This window comes from Triturus cristatus, chromosome 10 (genome assembly GCF_964204655.1).
Source record: "Triturus cristatus chromosome 10, aTriCri1.1, whole genome shotgun sequence".
In the NCBI taxonomy this organism is placed as follows: Eukaryota; Metazoa; Chordata; class Amphibia; order Caudata; family Salamandridae; genus Triturus; species Triturus cristatus.
In genome coordinates this window covers 212,730,686-212,746,540 of record NC_140593.1, presented here as the reverse complement: position 1 = coordinate 212,746,540, position 15,855 = coordinate 212,730,686, and the positions used below count along the sequence as shown (strand labels likewise).

General features: G+C 42.5%; 1 protein-coding gene across 1 annotated transcript in view; it reads left to right on the top strand.

Moving 5' to 3' along the window:
- The window catches only part of PLXDC2 (plexin domain containing 2), a 1,457,706-nt gene that overhangs the window by 644,890 nt on the left and 796,961 nt on the right, over window positions 1–15,855 (top strand). Inside the window, exon 4 of the mRNA XM_085630822.1 lies at window positions 5,353–5,422. Coding sequence (XP_085486948.1) covers window positions 5,353–5,422 — 70 coding nt within the window. The remainder of the gene's footprint in view (window positions 1–5,352; window positions 5,423–15,855) is intronic.

Sequence of the window (15,855 nt, the reverse complement as noted above, 5' to 3'; positions counted from 1 at the left end):
CCCAGCGCAGGAGTGGTAGCAAGCAAGCAATGTGCCCGTTCCACCACAAAGACAGGCAAGAGATTGTATCAGCCAAATATGTCTGTGAGCTTACGCATCCTATGGCCATTGATTCAAAAATGCCAACCATGCAGGGATTGCTTTTTCATGAGCATGCTTCTAAGTCTTCATTCCTTGATTTAATCTTCTTGAAGGGAAGTTCATTTCGTAGCTTTGACTGTGACACTGTGTCATCTACTACATATGAGGTCTGGTGTTCCGGCATGTTAATGCATGTATGTTCAATCTCTCCTTCATATTAGCTAGTTGCTTGATCAGGAGTCAGTTTCTCCATGCAAGACCCCACAATCTCCACAGTCAGGTAGAACACCACTGTTCAATACCCTCACAAGACCCTTAGACAGAGCTTGTGGAAAACCAGTCCCCTGGCAGGCCAGGCATTAACCTGCATCAACAGAATGACCCAGTTGCCATTTCAAAGTGATAAGGGCAACGTCCACTGCGTACATCTAGAGAAGGGGGATCTCACTGTGCCTCCAACATTATCTGGATAGCAACTATTTGCTTCTAGTGCCAGCTAGGTCAGGCCTAAGGGGACCTGTCACCAGGATGCTGACTCCAATGAGAGAGTTCACCTCTATTGTTCAGCTCTGAGGTGAGCATGACCCAAAGGTGTGTTCTGGCCACTGCAGTTGAGGCATTACAAGTACACACACTGCTTTATGCGGCCCAGTAGATTGCATAGTTAGTGAGTCATCTGACTTCTCACTTTTTCACAGTGCCCATTCTGCAAGTGGATCTCCCAATCAAGGGATGTGTGGGTTGCCATTCCTGCACATCATGCTTTGGACTCTGTCTCCCAAGAGTAGCTGACTGGGATTTAGATGAAGCACAGACTCAATGGACCTGAGATTGACAGAACTTCCTCCTGCTCATACCACCCACACTGTATCTGCAGCATTTTTTTAATACTGGACAGTGATCTTTCCCACCAGGAGAAGCAAAATAGATGGATTTGCTATACGCTTAAAAGCTCTTCCAACAGAGCAAACTCAGAATGCAGCCATCCTGCTCTCTGGTGCCCCCCAGTATCCCTCAATCTCTCGATCAGGATGCTGAGGTCCATCATGTCAAAGTCAGTGGACTAATGCAATAGGACCAGTCCCACAAAAACAACCTCATTGAAAAATACACAGAGCTCATTAAAAATAAGGAATATTTATGTTTGTCTCCCTTGATTAAAACCCATTTGTGCCTGGTCAAGAGCACAAGACTCCAGTAAGAAAGAAGATAGTTTTTTCTGCACTTTCCCGCTAGCAAGGAACAGCATATTTGACCTAAAATTTTCCATCGCTACAATCTTAAGATTCTAATTTTTGAACACCAGGCTGATAAACCCTTTACGAAATCTGCCTTTTCTGTATGGCCAACCTATATTTTCTGCCTTTTTCTGGACTCTATTTTTGCTGGACTTAGAACTCTGTGCCCTGTTACCCTGCTAACCAAGAGTAAAGTGCCTATGCTCCTCCTTTAAACACGTTTAAATTATATTACCCTTAGCTGACTTTATTTCCTACAGACCCCTAGTATATGGTATATGTCAATGGAAATGTGCCATGGGCTTGGAAGTTAAATGCAACTGCAGTGCCTAGTGTGTCATCCAAAGAGTGGGCCTGGAAAGCATGACTTAAGGACTATCATGTGTAGCCTGACTGCAACTGCGTAAAAACCTGCTACCGACCCTGTGAAATAAACTCTTTTTGACAGGCTGTGAACCCTTCTTTTAAATATAACAATTTCACCCCTAAGTACACCTTGTTTCCCACAGGGAAGGGTGCCTGACATTTAGAGTAAGGACAGTTTGGGTACACCCAGGAACTTCATCAACTTGAAAGGGACCCAGATGGGGCATGTCCATTCATAGTTTAGAGTAAGGAGTGACCTGCATAAAGGAAAATTGTTCACCCCAAGACCAACATTAGCCAGGTTGTCTGCGAACCCAGTGAGAGGGAAGTTACCTCCAAAAATTGGTTTAGAGGGGGATGCAGAAGAGGGGACATCTTTGGGGTGACACAAGCTCTGCACAAAGGAGGAATTGTTTCCACATATTGGATTTTCAGATTGAAGTTCAATGTGGAATTGTTTACAGTGGGACAAACATGAATTGCTGTAATAGTGGGTAGGGTTGCCCCTTGGAACCTTTATCTCATTGGTTATGTAGGTGACTGGAGTCACCCCCGTCCACTAGCTAGTGCCAACCGTAAATGTGGCATCTCAAGCACCATCTACAGAACACTTTCAGAACATGCAAAAGAACAGAACTGTCCTGAGAAAAGCCCTGAAGAACAGGGTCCACTCCCTCTTGTGCCAAGGATAAAGAAGTGAACTCTAATGGCCAGTGGGCTGAAGTCCTGGTTGGCTACAGGGACACAACAAGCTGCAAAAGGCCTTTTTCCTGAGAAGACCTGTTGATCAGTACAAAGCTGATCAGGACTGGACTTTGCTTGTGACCTCTACTGGAGTGAGTCCTGGCCACTAATAACCGTCCCTGATGTCGAGGAAGCCTTAGAAGTAACCCAGCAGCTGCCCACCGCAAATCATAATCCACTTTCTTAAACCCCCACTCTCCATTGTTTAAGGACGTGACCGGTGAAGAGGAAGATATTAAACATTTCAGTAATCCAGCCCAAGAAGTATGTCTTTTAAGACAGGCACAAAGCAGATGTCATCTAGGTAGCCTACCTTTGAGTCAGACAAGCTATTGAAGTGAGATGGAACTGAAGTTGGACACTCTACTGTAGCAAGTAATTGTTGCACCCAGCCTTGCGGGTGAGGGTTCGACATAAAGGAACTTAGGATATCCTGGTAAATGTTATGACTTTGGAGGGTAACAAAATCTGCTAAATTGTTGCAATGGTCCGCCTACTGTTAGCATCCTTGATGTAGGAATGAGGTGAGGGATACTAGAACACTTATGCCTCATTAAGTTTGCCCCAGTATTTAGGTAGATAAAAACACATGTTAAATACCTATTCCACAGGGAGCATTACCAGATGGATGATAATGCAGTAATACCAAGTTTATACTCGATCTGATATGTGAAATTTGGTAAAGCAAAGGTTTAACATGGATAGTGTGCAACAACACTGGTGCACAATTTTAGTGCACTTGTCATTTTTATACATACTCCTGTTTGCACTCAACTCAGGATTACCATAACTAGGTATTGAATGCAGTAGTAGAGGCCATGGGCCACCAAATAGTTTTTAAAACTTGCTCTTTTCCTTGATGTTACATGGGTCCATTCCAAATCTACTATTCTCAAAATCTAGGATAGCAATAGAAAAATGTTTCGTGTTTTACCGTGCCTTGTTTTGTCAACCAGTTAACTGAGGCTGCACTCAACATGGAATGTAACTGCACAGTATATTGCTATTTTAAACCCTAATTAAGCACGACCCACAGCTTTTTTTAAAGTCGTTAAGCTCTTGAAGCCGTTTCTGGCCCACATGTATGTACCTTTTTCAAGGTCACAAACGGCCCGAATCACAGAATTGGGCCGTTTGTGACAGGAAAAAAGGCTTTTCAAATGTATCAAACCCTATTTTACAATTCGGTAGCCTATTACCGAATCGCAAAATGGGTTCACGTTTTGGTATTAGGAAGGGGTGTGTTTAGGGCATCCCTTCCTAATACTGAGTCGCAGCAGTATGTAGGAAAGTTTTATGTCCAGAATATGGTTGTAAAACATTTCCATTTTACCACCTACTTCAGGTAGGTGGTAACCCATCTGCAAATGTGAAGGGGTCCCCAAAGGACCTCTTCCCATTTGCAAATGGTAGGGAAAATATTTTTTCAGAGCAGGCAGTGGTCCCACAGATGGACCACTGCCTGCTCTTAAAAAATGAAAAGAAAACTTTTTCCTTTTTTAAACGCAACCCATTTTCCTTTAGGAAAACAGGCTGCATTTAAAAAAGAAAAGATTCCTTTATGTAAAAGTTATCATGGACATGGTGGTCTGCTGACCCCAGCAGGCCCCCATCCCCGTGATTTTAGCAATTGCCAATGGGTCGCAAATTGCGACCTACTTCATTTATATTCATGAGGCAGGTCAATTTGAGACCCACTAGGAGTCACTATATGAAAGTCAGTATTATACATTGGAAATAGCGGTTACCTGATTGTGATTCTCCGAAAATCAGTAAAAGCTATTTCCAAATTTGATACACGTGGCCTTCTGCAGTTATTATTTGAATGCCTATGGGGCATTTTAACAACAAGTTGCGATGAACATCGCAAAGCGCGCTTAGCGCTATTTCACACATCGCCGGCTATCGCTGGGTTTCAACGCCGAGATAGCGCATAATTATCAAGGCTTATCTCCGAGGCGATATGAAACCCAGCAATAGCGGCGAAAAGCACCAGTATCGCCTGAAAAGAAGAGATAAAATGCAGGAGATAAGGAGATCCTTGCTGATACGCCCCAGTGACCTTAACCATACAATCCACCTCCCACTAAGTAGATAGCATAGTCGACTTTTAAGCAGGTGTTAAGATCCTGCGATAAGGGAGTTTAGCGCGATTAATCTGATCGCTAAACGGGTCTGCTGCAGGCTTGTTAATCAAGCGAAGCCTTGTTAGCGACTATTTCCATGTAGTTTAGCTCCGGAACGCCTACTTTGCATGTCATTAGCAATGACATGCAGGGCGATAAGAAACCGGGAGCAAACTCATGGAAACTAGCGCTAACAAGGCTTAGCGCGAGCTTGCTGATAGTGCGCTGTGAATATCGCCGCTTTTCTGTCTATAAAAGCCAGGAAAGCGGCGATATGGCCCTTGATGATATGCCCCCAAGTTCCCTTGGAACACAGAGTAAATCGCACAATCGGCTTGGTAAGGGTGTTTCAGGGATGCAGCATTATGAAGGTCTATTTTTGGTAAGAGTCCTGACTGAAAATAAGAAGGGAAAATGCAGCATTACAGGACCTACAGCCACGACCGTCAAAGCCATGAAATGCATTCTGAAGGAGATGTTCATGGTAGGCGCAGTTCATGCTCATTCTCTAAGAATTATTGTCATCATTGTTGTGTCCCCGCACTTTATGAGGGGCCATCTCTACCAGGTCTGAAAGCGGTGCTGTGCACTTCTCTGTCTTCCATTTGCTATGGGATTTAGCTGCAACATATTGTTTCCTAGGTAACCGCACTCCATCTTAAATTGCATGGAAGATGAGCAGATGAGGTGTTAAGAAACCGATAAAATGGACACTATGCACTTCATAACACATTTTTTTCGTTTTTTGTACAGGTCTGCACAATATTGATTTTCTTCTTTGCTGTGCTTCTTTACAGAGAGTGAATCTGTCCTTCGATTTTCCATTTTATGGCCATTTCCTTCGTGAAATTACAGTGGCAACTGGGGGTAAGTGGCTTTCTAGCAGTTTACATTGTGTAGAGTGACAAGGTCAGATAATACAGAAATTGGAGCTTTAGATGTCAGAAGGTGATGAAGCTTGCATTATAAAAACTGGTTTCCACATCAATATGATAGCAGAAGGAAAGGAAACGCCGAGAGAAAGGCACCTGCAGTGGAAGCATGGATAACTCTTGTAGGTGACTATTATCTATGACTGGAATATAATAATTGTTAATTAAAGGAAATGGTGTGCATTTAAAATCTGTAATTGTTTAGTGCACTCATATGCATGTTCACACAAATGCTTTTCTTGATTATATAGTAATAATTTTCTGTATTGACCTTGATCCTTGGACACGGGATGAAGGGCTCTCTAAGAAATATTATCATTATGACCTTGCACTCTATTTATTTTGTCTGTATCTTCCTGCAGCATATTACTCAAAAAAATACTTTGTGGTATACTTTCCTACTGTGACGAAACCGGTTTCAAACAGTAGTGTGTTCACGTGTCAGGTCATGGCCGGCTATAGGGTTGGTAGTTCATGATGCGACAATATTTGTTGGCTACCCAGCAAACTTTGATTTTATTCTGAGTTATGTGGTTTCTTGTATAAATCAGTGATTATTTATTCATTGCAGTGCTGAGTTTTGGTCATTGTCCAACTCAATATTGGCTACTGGCTATTGCAGTGCTTAGTATTGGCTACTGTTCTCCTCACATGCGACTGGTTACCAGTGGCCGCTGTTCTCCTCACTCATTAATTACAACACTTATGGGCATATGTACGAGGAGGTGACGGAGCACGTAGTTAGCCTTCTTGGCTTAACACCACGCTCTGCCACTTCTGAAACGCAGGGCTGCACCGTATTTACAACAATACGGTGCACCCCTGCGTTTCCCCCTGTGCTGTGGGGAATGATTGTTCATGTGCAGGAAGGTGTTCCTTCCTGCACATAAACAATCTTAAGTGACGATATGTAACTTCTATGTGTGCTGCTTTGTGCAGCACACATAGAGGTTGCAAGTCGTCTTTTTTAAAATGATTGTTTATGTGCAGGAAGAGACATCTTCCTGCACATAAACAATCAAGCATGGCGTTTTGCTGTTTTTATGTGTGCTGCACAATGCAGCACACATAAATACAGCAAAAACGAGGAGAAATAATGCATTTCTCCTCGTTGCACCCTATTAAGACCAGGGTTCCCTAGTCTAAATTTTGGCGCTGCCACATATTTACCTACCCTTGTAAATATGGGCCAGCGTCAAAATCAATGGATATTTTGGCAGAACGCCCACTGCAACACCCATTGCTCACCCCTTTCACGCTAAGTATAGCGTGAAAGGGGCCTTATTTACTAGGCAGTCTTAAGCTACTTTAAGGGGCATATTTAAAAGCCCCTATAACCACCATAACGTCACTTTTTTTTAGGTTGTGGAGGTCATACGGGATTCGCCTTTTTTACTAGGTAGCGTTAAGCCACTTTATGTGTCAGACTTCTAAAGCCAACAAAAACAGGTCAGAAAAAGTAGGAGGAAGAAGGCAAAATGTTTGGTGATAACCCTGCAAAAGGGGCCAGGTCCAACACAACCTCTGTCCAGCCTAAAGCCACGGTAGGCCAATCAATACCTCATCTGGTCGAACCACCGCCCTGTGGCATAAAGCAGGGATTCTCCGTTCATTTTCTCACTGTATCATGCTTTCTCTATAATTAATATATCCATGTTAATTGGAAATAAATTCTCATCAAATTATTTCTGTTGCCACCTTACGAGTAGTATCTTTACGACTGGCTATCTTTTTATGAGGGGAGTCCCTACCCCAAGTGTGGAGACTCCACAGTCATAAAGATACTACTCTTAAAATTCCTTTGTGAATTGAAAATAATCGTAAACTTGCACAAAAGTGTAAGTTCATCTGTTTCTTTTTAAACCAATACAACATCAAGCACTTCTTGATTAATACTGATAAGTAAAATTATTGTTTGCAAAATTAATTTTGAGTCAATATCATGGCAAGAACTAGTCTAAACCGCTGTAGCTGCTAACTAGAGAACAACAAAGGACAGTGAGATGGAAGCCAACCAATAGTTTACTACATGTATTTTGGGAACAGCACAGATAAGTGAAACTAAAAGACATAGCTAATAATATACTGTGAAGAGTCCACTTAACTATAACTGTTAGAAATGGGGTCTCTAGTTGGCAGAGGTATGCACCCTGTCCAAGTAGGGACCACCACTCTAGTCAGGGAAAGTCAGATCCACATTAAAAGACAACCTGTGCTCACCCTCTGGTAGCCTGGCACAGAGCAGTCGGGCGTATCTACAGAGGTAATGTGTAAAGTATTTGTGCAACACACACAAACATACACATAGTAAAACAATGAAAACACCACAAATAGACTTCACACTGGTTTAGAAAAATAGACAATAATTTCATAAATAAATCCAGACCAAAATGACAAAAATCCAATAAATTGAAGTTGAGTTATGAATTTTTAAAGAATAAAAAGAGTTCTAGCACTTCTAGCAATATGTGCCAAAGAGGGTTACGCAGTCGCAGTGGACCAGGTATGTTGAGCGAAGCGCTGGTTCCGAGTGTGACAGTTCCAGAGGCGATGCACTAGGTAAATCCATGGTGGAGGTGCTATGTGTTGATCTTCTCCAGACAGTACCGGCGATGAGTTGATTTTGTAGTAGCGGCTCCAGATGCAATGCAGCAGTTTCGAGTGTGTTGTGCAAATTGTACTACCGCAACAGGGTAGATGCGCTGGTTCTGCGACATGGAGACTGGAGCTGAGTCAATATCTCTGGTGCAAGTATCTGGGTTCACTTCCAAGGAACCAGGCACAGGAGCAGGGGTAGAGACTTTGATAGCCCTGAGTCCCAAGCAACAGGTGGCAAGTCAACAAGCCCTTGTAGATCACTTTGGTGGAAGGAAGAGGTCAACTCTCCTCATCAGAGTTAGACAGCAGGACAGCACAAAAGAAACAAAGGCCTGCCAGGTCAGCAGTCCAACAGAGTGTCGGTCCTTGATGCAGTACAGCAGTGCTTCCGATTGTGTCTAGTTGTAGGTCCAGGTGTGTTTGTGTGGTTTGGTGGGGTCAGAGACCCAGTACTTCTACCCAGGTTTGCCTTTGAACTGGGGGTGACTTCAAAGAAGGTTCTTTAAAGTGCACAGTGGTCCTTTCCTCCCAGCCCTGGCTCCAGACTATCATTAGGGTGTAATGGGGATAGGGCAGTTCCTATTCAGGTATAAGGGATCCTCCCCTTCCTCCCTTCCAGCCCAGGAAGAGCCATCAGAATGTAGATGAGTACTCAGACATACCTAACCCCCCTGTGTGTGTGGCTGTCTAGAGGCAAAGCACTAGGTGTAGCTGTCACCCACCCCAGATGTGTAATGTAGACAGGCTGCAGGCACACAGAAATGTAGGGCAGAGAAATTTCCACTTTCTAAAATGGGAATTTCAGACCAGTAATGTGAAATCCAGTTTAACTAGTAAGGGGGATTTATCATTACCATTGTAAAGATGTAACACACAATACCGCTACTTCTTTCTAATCAGGAATTACATGTTAAAAGTGTACTAAGGAAATCCCAATGTTAACCCATGAGAGGAATAGGCCTCACAGTAGTAAAAAACAAATTTAGGTATTTTTCACTATCAGGATATGAAAAACCAAAACAGACATGTCCTACCTTTTACTTATACAGGACCATGCCCTATGGGCTAATTAGGGCCTACCTTAGGGGAGATTTATGTGTAATATAAGGAAAGTTTAAGGTTTGGCAGAGGGTTTTAGATGCCAAATCATAGTGACAGTAAAACTGCACACACAGGCTCTGAGATGGCAGGTCAGAGACATGTTAACTGAGCTACTTGTGTGGGTGGCACAATCAGTGTTGCACTAATAGCATTTGAATTACAGGCCCTGAGTGCATGTAGTGCACTGTTCAAGTGACTTACAGGTTAATTAAATAGGGCAATTGGGCATGAGCTAATGTTACCATGTTTAGAGTAAAGACCACATGCACATTAGCCCTGGTTAGCAGTGGTAAAGTGCTCAGACTCCTAAAGCCAACAAAAACAAGGTTGGAAAAAGAGGCGGAGGAAGGCAAAAAGTTTTGGTTGATCGTTCAGAGAGAGCAATTTTCCAACATTAACCATTGTGATAACCCGCAGAAACAAGTGTTTATTCTGCCAATACCTCATTGTAGGAAGAGTGCACCTGCAGAAGGCCTGGGGCTATTGCAATATTTCATGACTTCGCCTTTATAAGTGCTCAGAAGACCAAAGGGATTTTTGACACTGTATATGAAAAATATGCTGTAAAACACGTCATTTTGTCTCAATTCTTTCAACCTTTAATTAGTAGAGAACACCATAGCTCCCTTCCCTCAACCATGATCCCCAGAATGAGACAGGCTCACTTGGTTCTGTAATTCATTTGCTACTATGTGTAGCTGGTGACCTCCTTTCCAGGGTTCAAGTCAAGGAAATGTTTATTTTAAACAACATAAACCCACAATCACCAAAGACTAAATGCATTCAAATAAATATCCTAATAACACGTATAACAATAAAACCCCAATCGTAATATTCATACCAACTTGTTCTTCAAAAATATAAACAGATTCAGATATTTTCAGAGAGTTATGGCACAACCACTGGCATCACCATAAAAAATCTTTAAAACTCTTTAAAAATGGCCTCCCATGTCCAAATCCAGCAAAAGGTTTTTTGTGGCAGTCGAAATTCTCCCAACAGCAGAAGCCACATCCAAATGGTGCATGTCCGTTACGAGCGCCCCAGCATGTCTTTGGTTACTCGTACTATGTTTAAAAAAAAGCTGTCTTGACATAGTCTTAGGGAGGGGCAAGAATTTTAGACAGTCTATAAAAATGTGCAAATTGTCACATTAACAACCAAGCCACATGTATATTTGCCCGCTGCATCTATCATTGCAATTTTTATCTTATCCCTACTATAACAAAGGTTGATTTCCGTTCTGTAATGTAGAAGTTCATACCTAAACCAACGATTAGGAAGAAAATCTAGGTAATCAAACCACTCTTCATTTTTCCAAGAATAGAGCATAAACTGGGCTGAATGAAGGATTTCCCTGTAAATACTGCCTATCATATTCTCTAGAAATTTCCCTTGTTAAGGTTCGAAGAACATACCTTGTAGCTTCCATGTGCAAACTCTGGGTGCATAACCTAACACTCAGGTCTCTACATATGGTCTCCAAGATTTTCCTAACGTCTTTGGCCCTTTTTAATTCAGTGTGGGAAATCTGATTTTTGCACCATAATGATACCTTTTGACCCTCTCCCATATTCATATGCTTCCAGAATCTAACCACTGCACCCAAGCCAAGTAGCTCCATGATGTTACCTGTTTCCATTCTTTCTGCCTGTATCATTGAGGACCTTTTTGGGGACAGTAAGCTTTTTAGACATTTACCCTCTGCAAGTTCCCAACAACTTTTAACGCTGAGGATTAACAGCTCGGCTTCTTACCGAAATTGGGGGTGAATCGTGGTGGTGTAGGCTTTTAACACTGGCCTGTGGGAAATCTCGCCATTATCTCTATTAAATTATTTCAGACCACTTAATGAGATAAGGGCTTATACTTTCAATTTTTCTAGGTGAATATTCCACTTTAAATTCTTCTCGCACTTACATTCATTGACAGATTCCAGCTTGCTAGGACCTAGGTGCCACCATACCTTACGGATTTTCTGCCAAAGCTCAGAACCTTAGTCTTCTCGATATTTACCACTAACTTTTTACAGTTACAGTATTCCATAAACAAACCCAGCTTCTCTTGCAGACCTAACACTGTTAGATCCATAATCACAAGATCGTTCAAGTACAAAAGACACCCTACATGACTCCCGTTCCTTTTGGGGCTCCCTTCCTTTGATGCTGTTAAAACTGACAGTAAATCAGCTATAAATAAGGAAAAGAGTTAGGGGGCAAGGACACATACCTGCCTCAACCTATTACTAATTGGGAATTTGTGGGTCATTGTCCCCTCCGTATCTATAATTATTGTTGCGCAATTGTGCAAATGCAACTCTTCTATTAATACTAGAAAGCTCTTAAGAATATCTTGTGTTACCAGAGATTCCCGTACGTAATTCCTGTCAACCAGGTCAAAAGTGGCCTGGAAGTCTACAAAGCAGCACAATAAACTACCCATTTGCTCGACAGACATCCGAGCAAAGGAACATATGCAGAAACAGTGGTCTATCATGGAGTAGCCCCCCTTGTAGCCCACTTGTTCCAGGGACACAATATGCTTTAGCTCGACTCATTCCTTGAGACTTCGTAAGAATATTTTAGTGAACAGTTTTTTTCACAACCAGTAGATTAATCAGACTATAATTCTTGGAAACTCTTGTGTCCCTCCTCCTATATGTACGACTAATAATACCCCCATTCCAATTGCTGGGAAACTGGCCAGTGGCTAAACTTTCTTGGAATGTCTGGTGAAAGAATTCTGCCTACCAATCTGGCCTGGTCTTAATTATGACAGCCAGAAGGTTTTCATGTCCTGCTGCTCTAGTTATTACCAGTGATGCCGTGATGGTTTTGATATTGGCTGACAAGAACAGGCTTCTGAGCACCTCGTTCACCCCTTCCATTTATTGACTCTTCTACTCTTGGGTCTGTTTTTTTCTATAGATATCTTTTAAATGTTCCACTTAATCACCTTCATCTACCACACAATTCATTACTCCCTTCTCCTCATCTGTGCTTTGCCTCAAAAGCTTCCAAAAAGTTTTTTCATTTTTTAAATCTATTGCTTCTAGCAGGTTCCCCCAGCAGCTCTCCCTATATGCTCTCTTTCAATCTCTAATCAGTTGTTTTATATATTTTTCTGGTGTTCTGAAGGCCATCATATATCTCATAGTCAAACTGTATCTTAAGGCTTTTAACTCCTTTTCTAAATTCGGCCTTTAACTTCCTACAATCAGCATCATAACTATAATTTGCTTTTCTCGTGGTAACTTGGCTTCTATTCCTAGGCTTCCTGTTGGTGTTCAATTCTACCCTTGGGCAATGAACCACCTGCCAAATTGTATCTTCATACCACTTTATATAGTTTACCAGGGCTTGGGTTAGTGCTTGGTCCTGCTGGAAATTGGCTAATTTTCCTAAACCTTTCTCCGAAATCCTAGTGATAAAATGCTTTGGGTAGTCTTTCACTAGAGATAAAACCTTTTCTCTTGACCAACATACTTCTATTGTAATTCTTAGTGATAGAGGATAATGATTGCTACCATCCACTTGCAGTATCTGAAAACTCCCAATTTTTATCAAAGAACCAGGCATGCATATAGATATAATCAATAGGACAGAGTTTCAACCCATTCTTAAATGTCTGTTGAGCTAGCCGGTCAGGATCCCTTTGCCCTTTGATACAAAATAAGCCCATAGAGTCCAAACATTTCCACAGTGCAATGTCCTATTCAGCCAATGTAGCAGGTTTGAAGCTAGCAGTGTTTGTATTGTATGAGGTCAATATCTCTTTGAATAAGGGATCAGACTTCCTTGGGGTTGAAGTCTCCCAACAGAATAATCATATCTTTACATTAGGTTGTGCACAGAGAGTCCATATCTTCCTTAAATCTCTTAAATTCAGGCGCACATTCTCCCACTTGTCCCATTCATATATACAAATTAGTTATTAGCATTCATTCATATCTCATGTCTGGGTTATGGCACGCTATTATCCAGTTGCATTTTACTTCTATTACTGATACCATTTTTGCAATTTTGGTGGATATCAGAACTAGCAAACCCCCAGACGTGTGCCCCTGCTAACTCTTCATCGCTGTCCTGGTTACCTGTACAAACCAATTGTTAATTGGTGTATCGTCGAACAGCCAGGCCTCATGTTCATTCAATACCTCCTTAAATGTTTCTGAGCCTTTCATTCTCCCAAAACCCCTAATATTCCAGGATAGAACACCCAAGCTGTGCGACCACTCATTATCCAAGTCTGTCTCACTCTGTCACCCATCATCACTATAAGCTTGAGGAAAAAGTACCTTATATATATTCTCACTGCTACTGGTCACCTGGGTCCCTACTGTACTGGAATATGGGACTGTAATTTCCTATACCCTTGTTCAATCAGCATGTCCTGCTGTCACCCTAACCCTGCATTGCAACTCAAATAGAGTTTGTGCGAATTGCCAAATTCAGTAATTTCAGTTTTTTGGTTCCCTAGCAATAATTTGTAATTGAGACTTCTGTGCATTTAATATGTCATTATTCAGTTCAGTCACTTCCAGTAATCCTTGTAGGGTTTTTGTATGATGTCCAACATTGGTGCTGAAGGGGACGCTGACATCTCCAGATTTTAGATTGAGTTTTGTACTGATTCTCCCGTTGTTTCCTCTACAGCTGATATGGAATGATCGCATGTATTATGAGGTCCCTACCTGCTTCCCTCTACAGCCTTAGGTCCAAACCATCCCCTCTTCTTGTATCATCCTATTGTCTAATAGGGAGACGAGCCAGGGTGCTGAGGACAGCCTAGGTTCTAAGGAGGTCTCATTACAGCTTAACATATCTGGGATACATATAGAGGGATACCTAATTTTGAAAGCCGATAGCTGTCTTTTATGTGCTGCATGGTGTCCCTTCTCTAGAGTCTTGGGCTTTGGAATGAGCTGAGATTGCTTACTCTTAAAATGTCTCCCAGCAAAATCCTTAAATGATATAGTGGCTGAGAACGCCCCCATGACTCACTCTGTGAGGGAGTTTTAAGGTAATCTTGCTTCTTAGTATGCCTTCAGGCAGAATGTATAGCTCCTTCCATTTGCACTGCCAGATTCTCTTCTGGGGGTGAATTTCCTGCCATGTTGGTTACTCCCTTCAGTGTGTGTTTTCTCGGTTTTTGGCCCTTTTTACCTCTTGCCGGTGCATTTCTACCTGATATTATACTTAGAGTTCCTTTAGGGATTACTGTAGGTCTCACCTTGATGCTAATAATGGATTCACTTGCTCACTATCCGCTAAGAACCACCGTTACTCTTTTGGGATTAATCCTAGGCCCACTCTTGGCTGGGGCACTTTGAACCCTTAACAATATTAGCAAAGTTCTCATCTCCTTTAACCACTAAGGGGCATATTATCAAGGGCCGGCGATAAATATCGCAAAGCGCGCTTAGCGCTTGCATATTTATCGCTGGCTATCTCTGGAATTTATCGCCCGGTTAGCGTGTTATCAACAACGCGCATCGCCGAGGCGATAATAATTCCAGAGATAGTTGGGATATCGCCGTTTTCCATGGTGGAAAATGGCGATATCCTAGATGATAGGGCCTGTGGTCTTAGCCACACAATCCACCCCCAATGTTAAGTATGCCTTAGTCAGGAATTTAACAGACGTTAAATTCCTGCGTTAAGGCATACTTAACGCGATTTTATATATCGCTAACCCTCCTTGATAATATCGCGAAGCTGCCTTCGCGATATTATCCCATGTTGTTTTCACAGCCACACCTCCTTTGCATCTCATTATCGAGGCGAGGCGTGTGAAAAAGGGGCGATAAGTCAAGAAATGACGCGCTATTGTGCCCTTGATAATAATGCGATAATATTATCGCCGCTTTTTGCCCGAGAACGGGCTCTAAAGCGGCGATAATATTATCGTCGCCCCTTGATGATATGCCCCTTACATCTGCGCTTCTGCCAGTCTGATGCTGAGGCCTGGACGCAGACTGCTGCGCCCCTGCTGCTGCCTCCACCCTGTTGCTCCTTGGATACTCCTTGGTGTGTATTGGGTCCGTAGTAAAGACGGTCCTTACTTGCACACTCATTCTAAGGGCCACATGCGGATGTATGACGTTACAACGCATGCTTTTACAACGCATGCTGTTACAACGAATTTTTTACAACGCAAATGCTGTGACAACGCAAGTCTTTACAACGCAAGTCTTTACATCGACTTGCAGTAGATGGCGTGCTAACATTAAAAAAGGGTAATTTACTATTCTAACTCCAGTCCACGTTGCAGTAGGGAAGGTGTTTGGATAGTAAACTACACTATTTTTAATGTTAGCACGCCATCTAGTGCAAGTCGATGTAAAGACTTGCGTTGTAATGGCATGCGTTGTCACAGCATTTGCGTTGTAATAGTTTCGTTGTAATGGTAGTGCGTTGTAAAAGTTGCGTTGTAAAGGTTGTTCCCCGCCACATGCCAGCTACTTTACACTGTACCGGTGTGTCAGCTGTGTTCCCCCTGGGCCAGGCGTGTGCACTGCAGTGCTCTCATGGCTCCCAGTGACAACACTCCAGGCCCCTATGGTTCACTGCGCCCTGGGGAAAGTACAAACGTGTGCCCCCTCCGTCGAGCACCTAACAAACACCTCTCGCAGTACGAAAGACTTGGACGATTTTTATTGCTGAATTA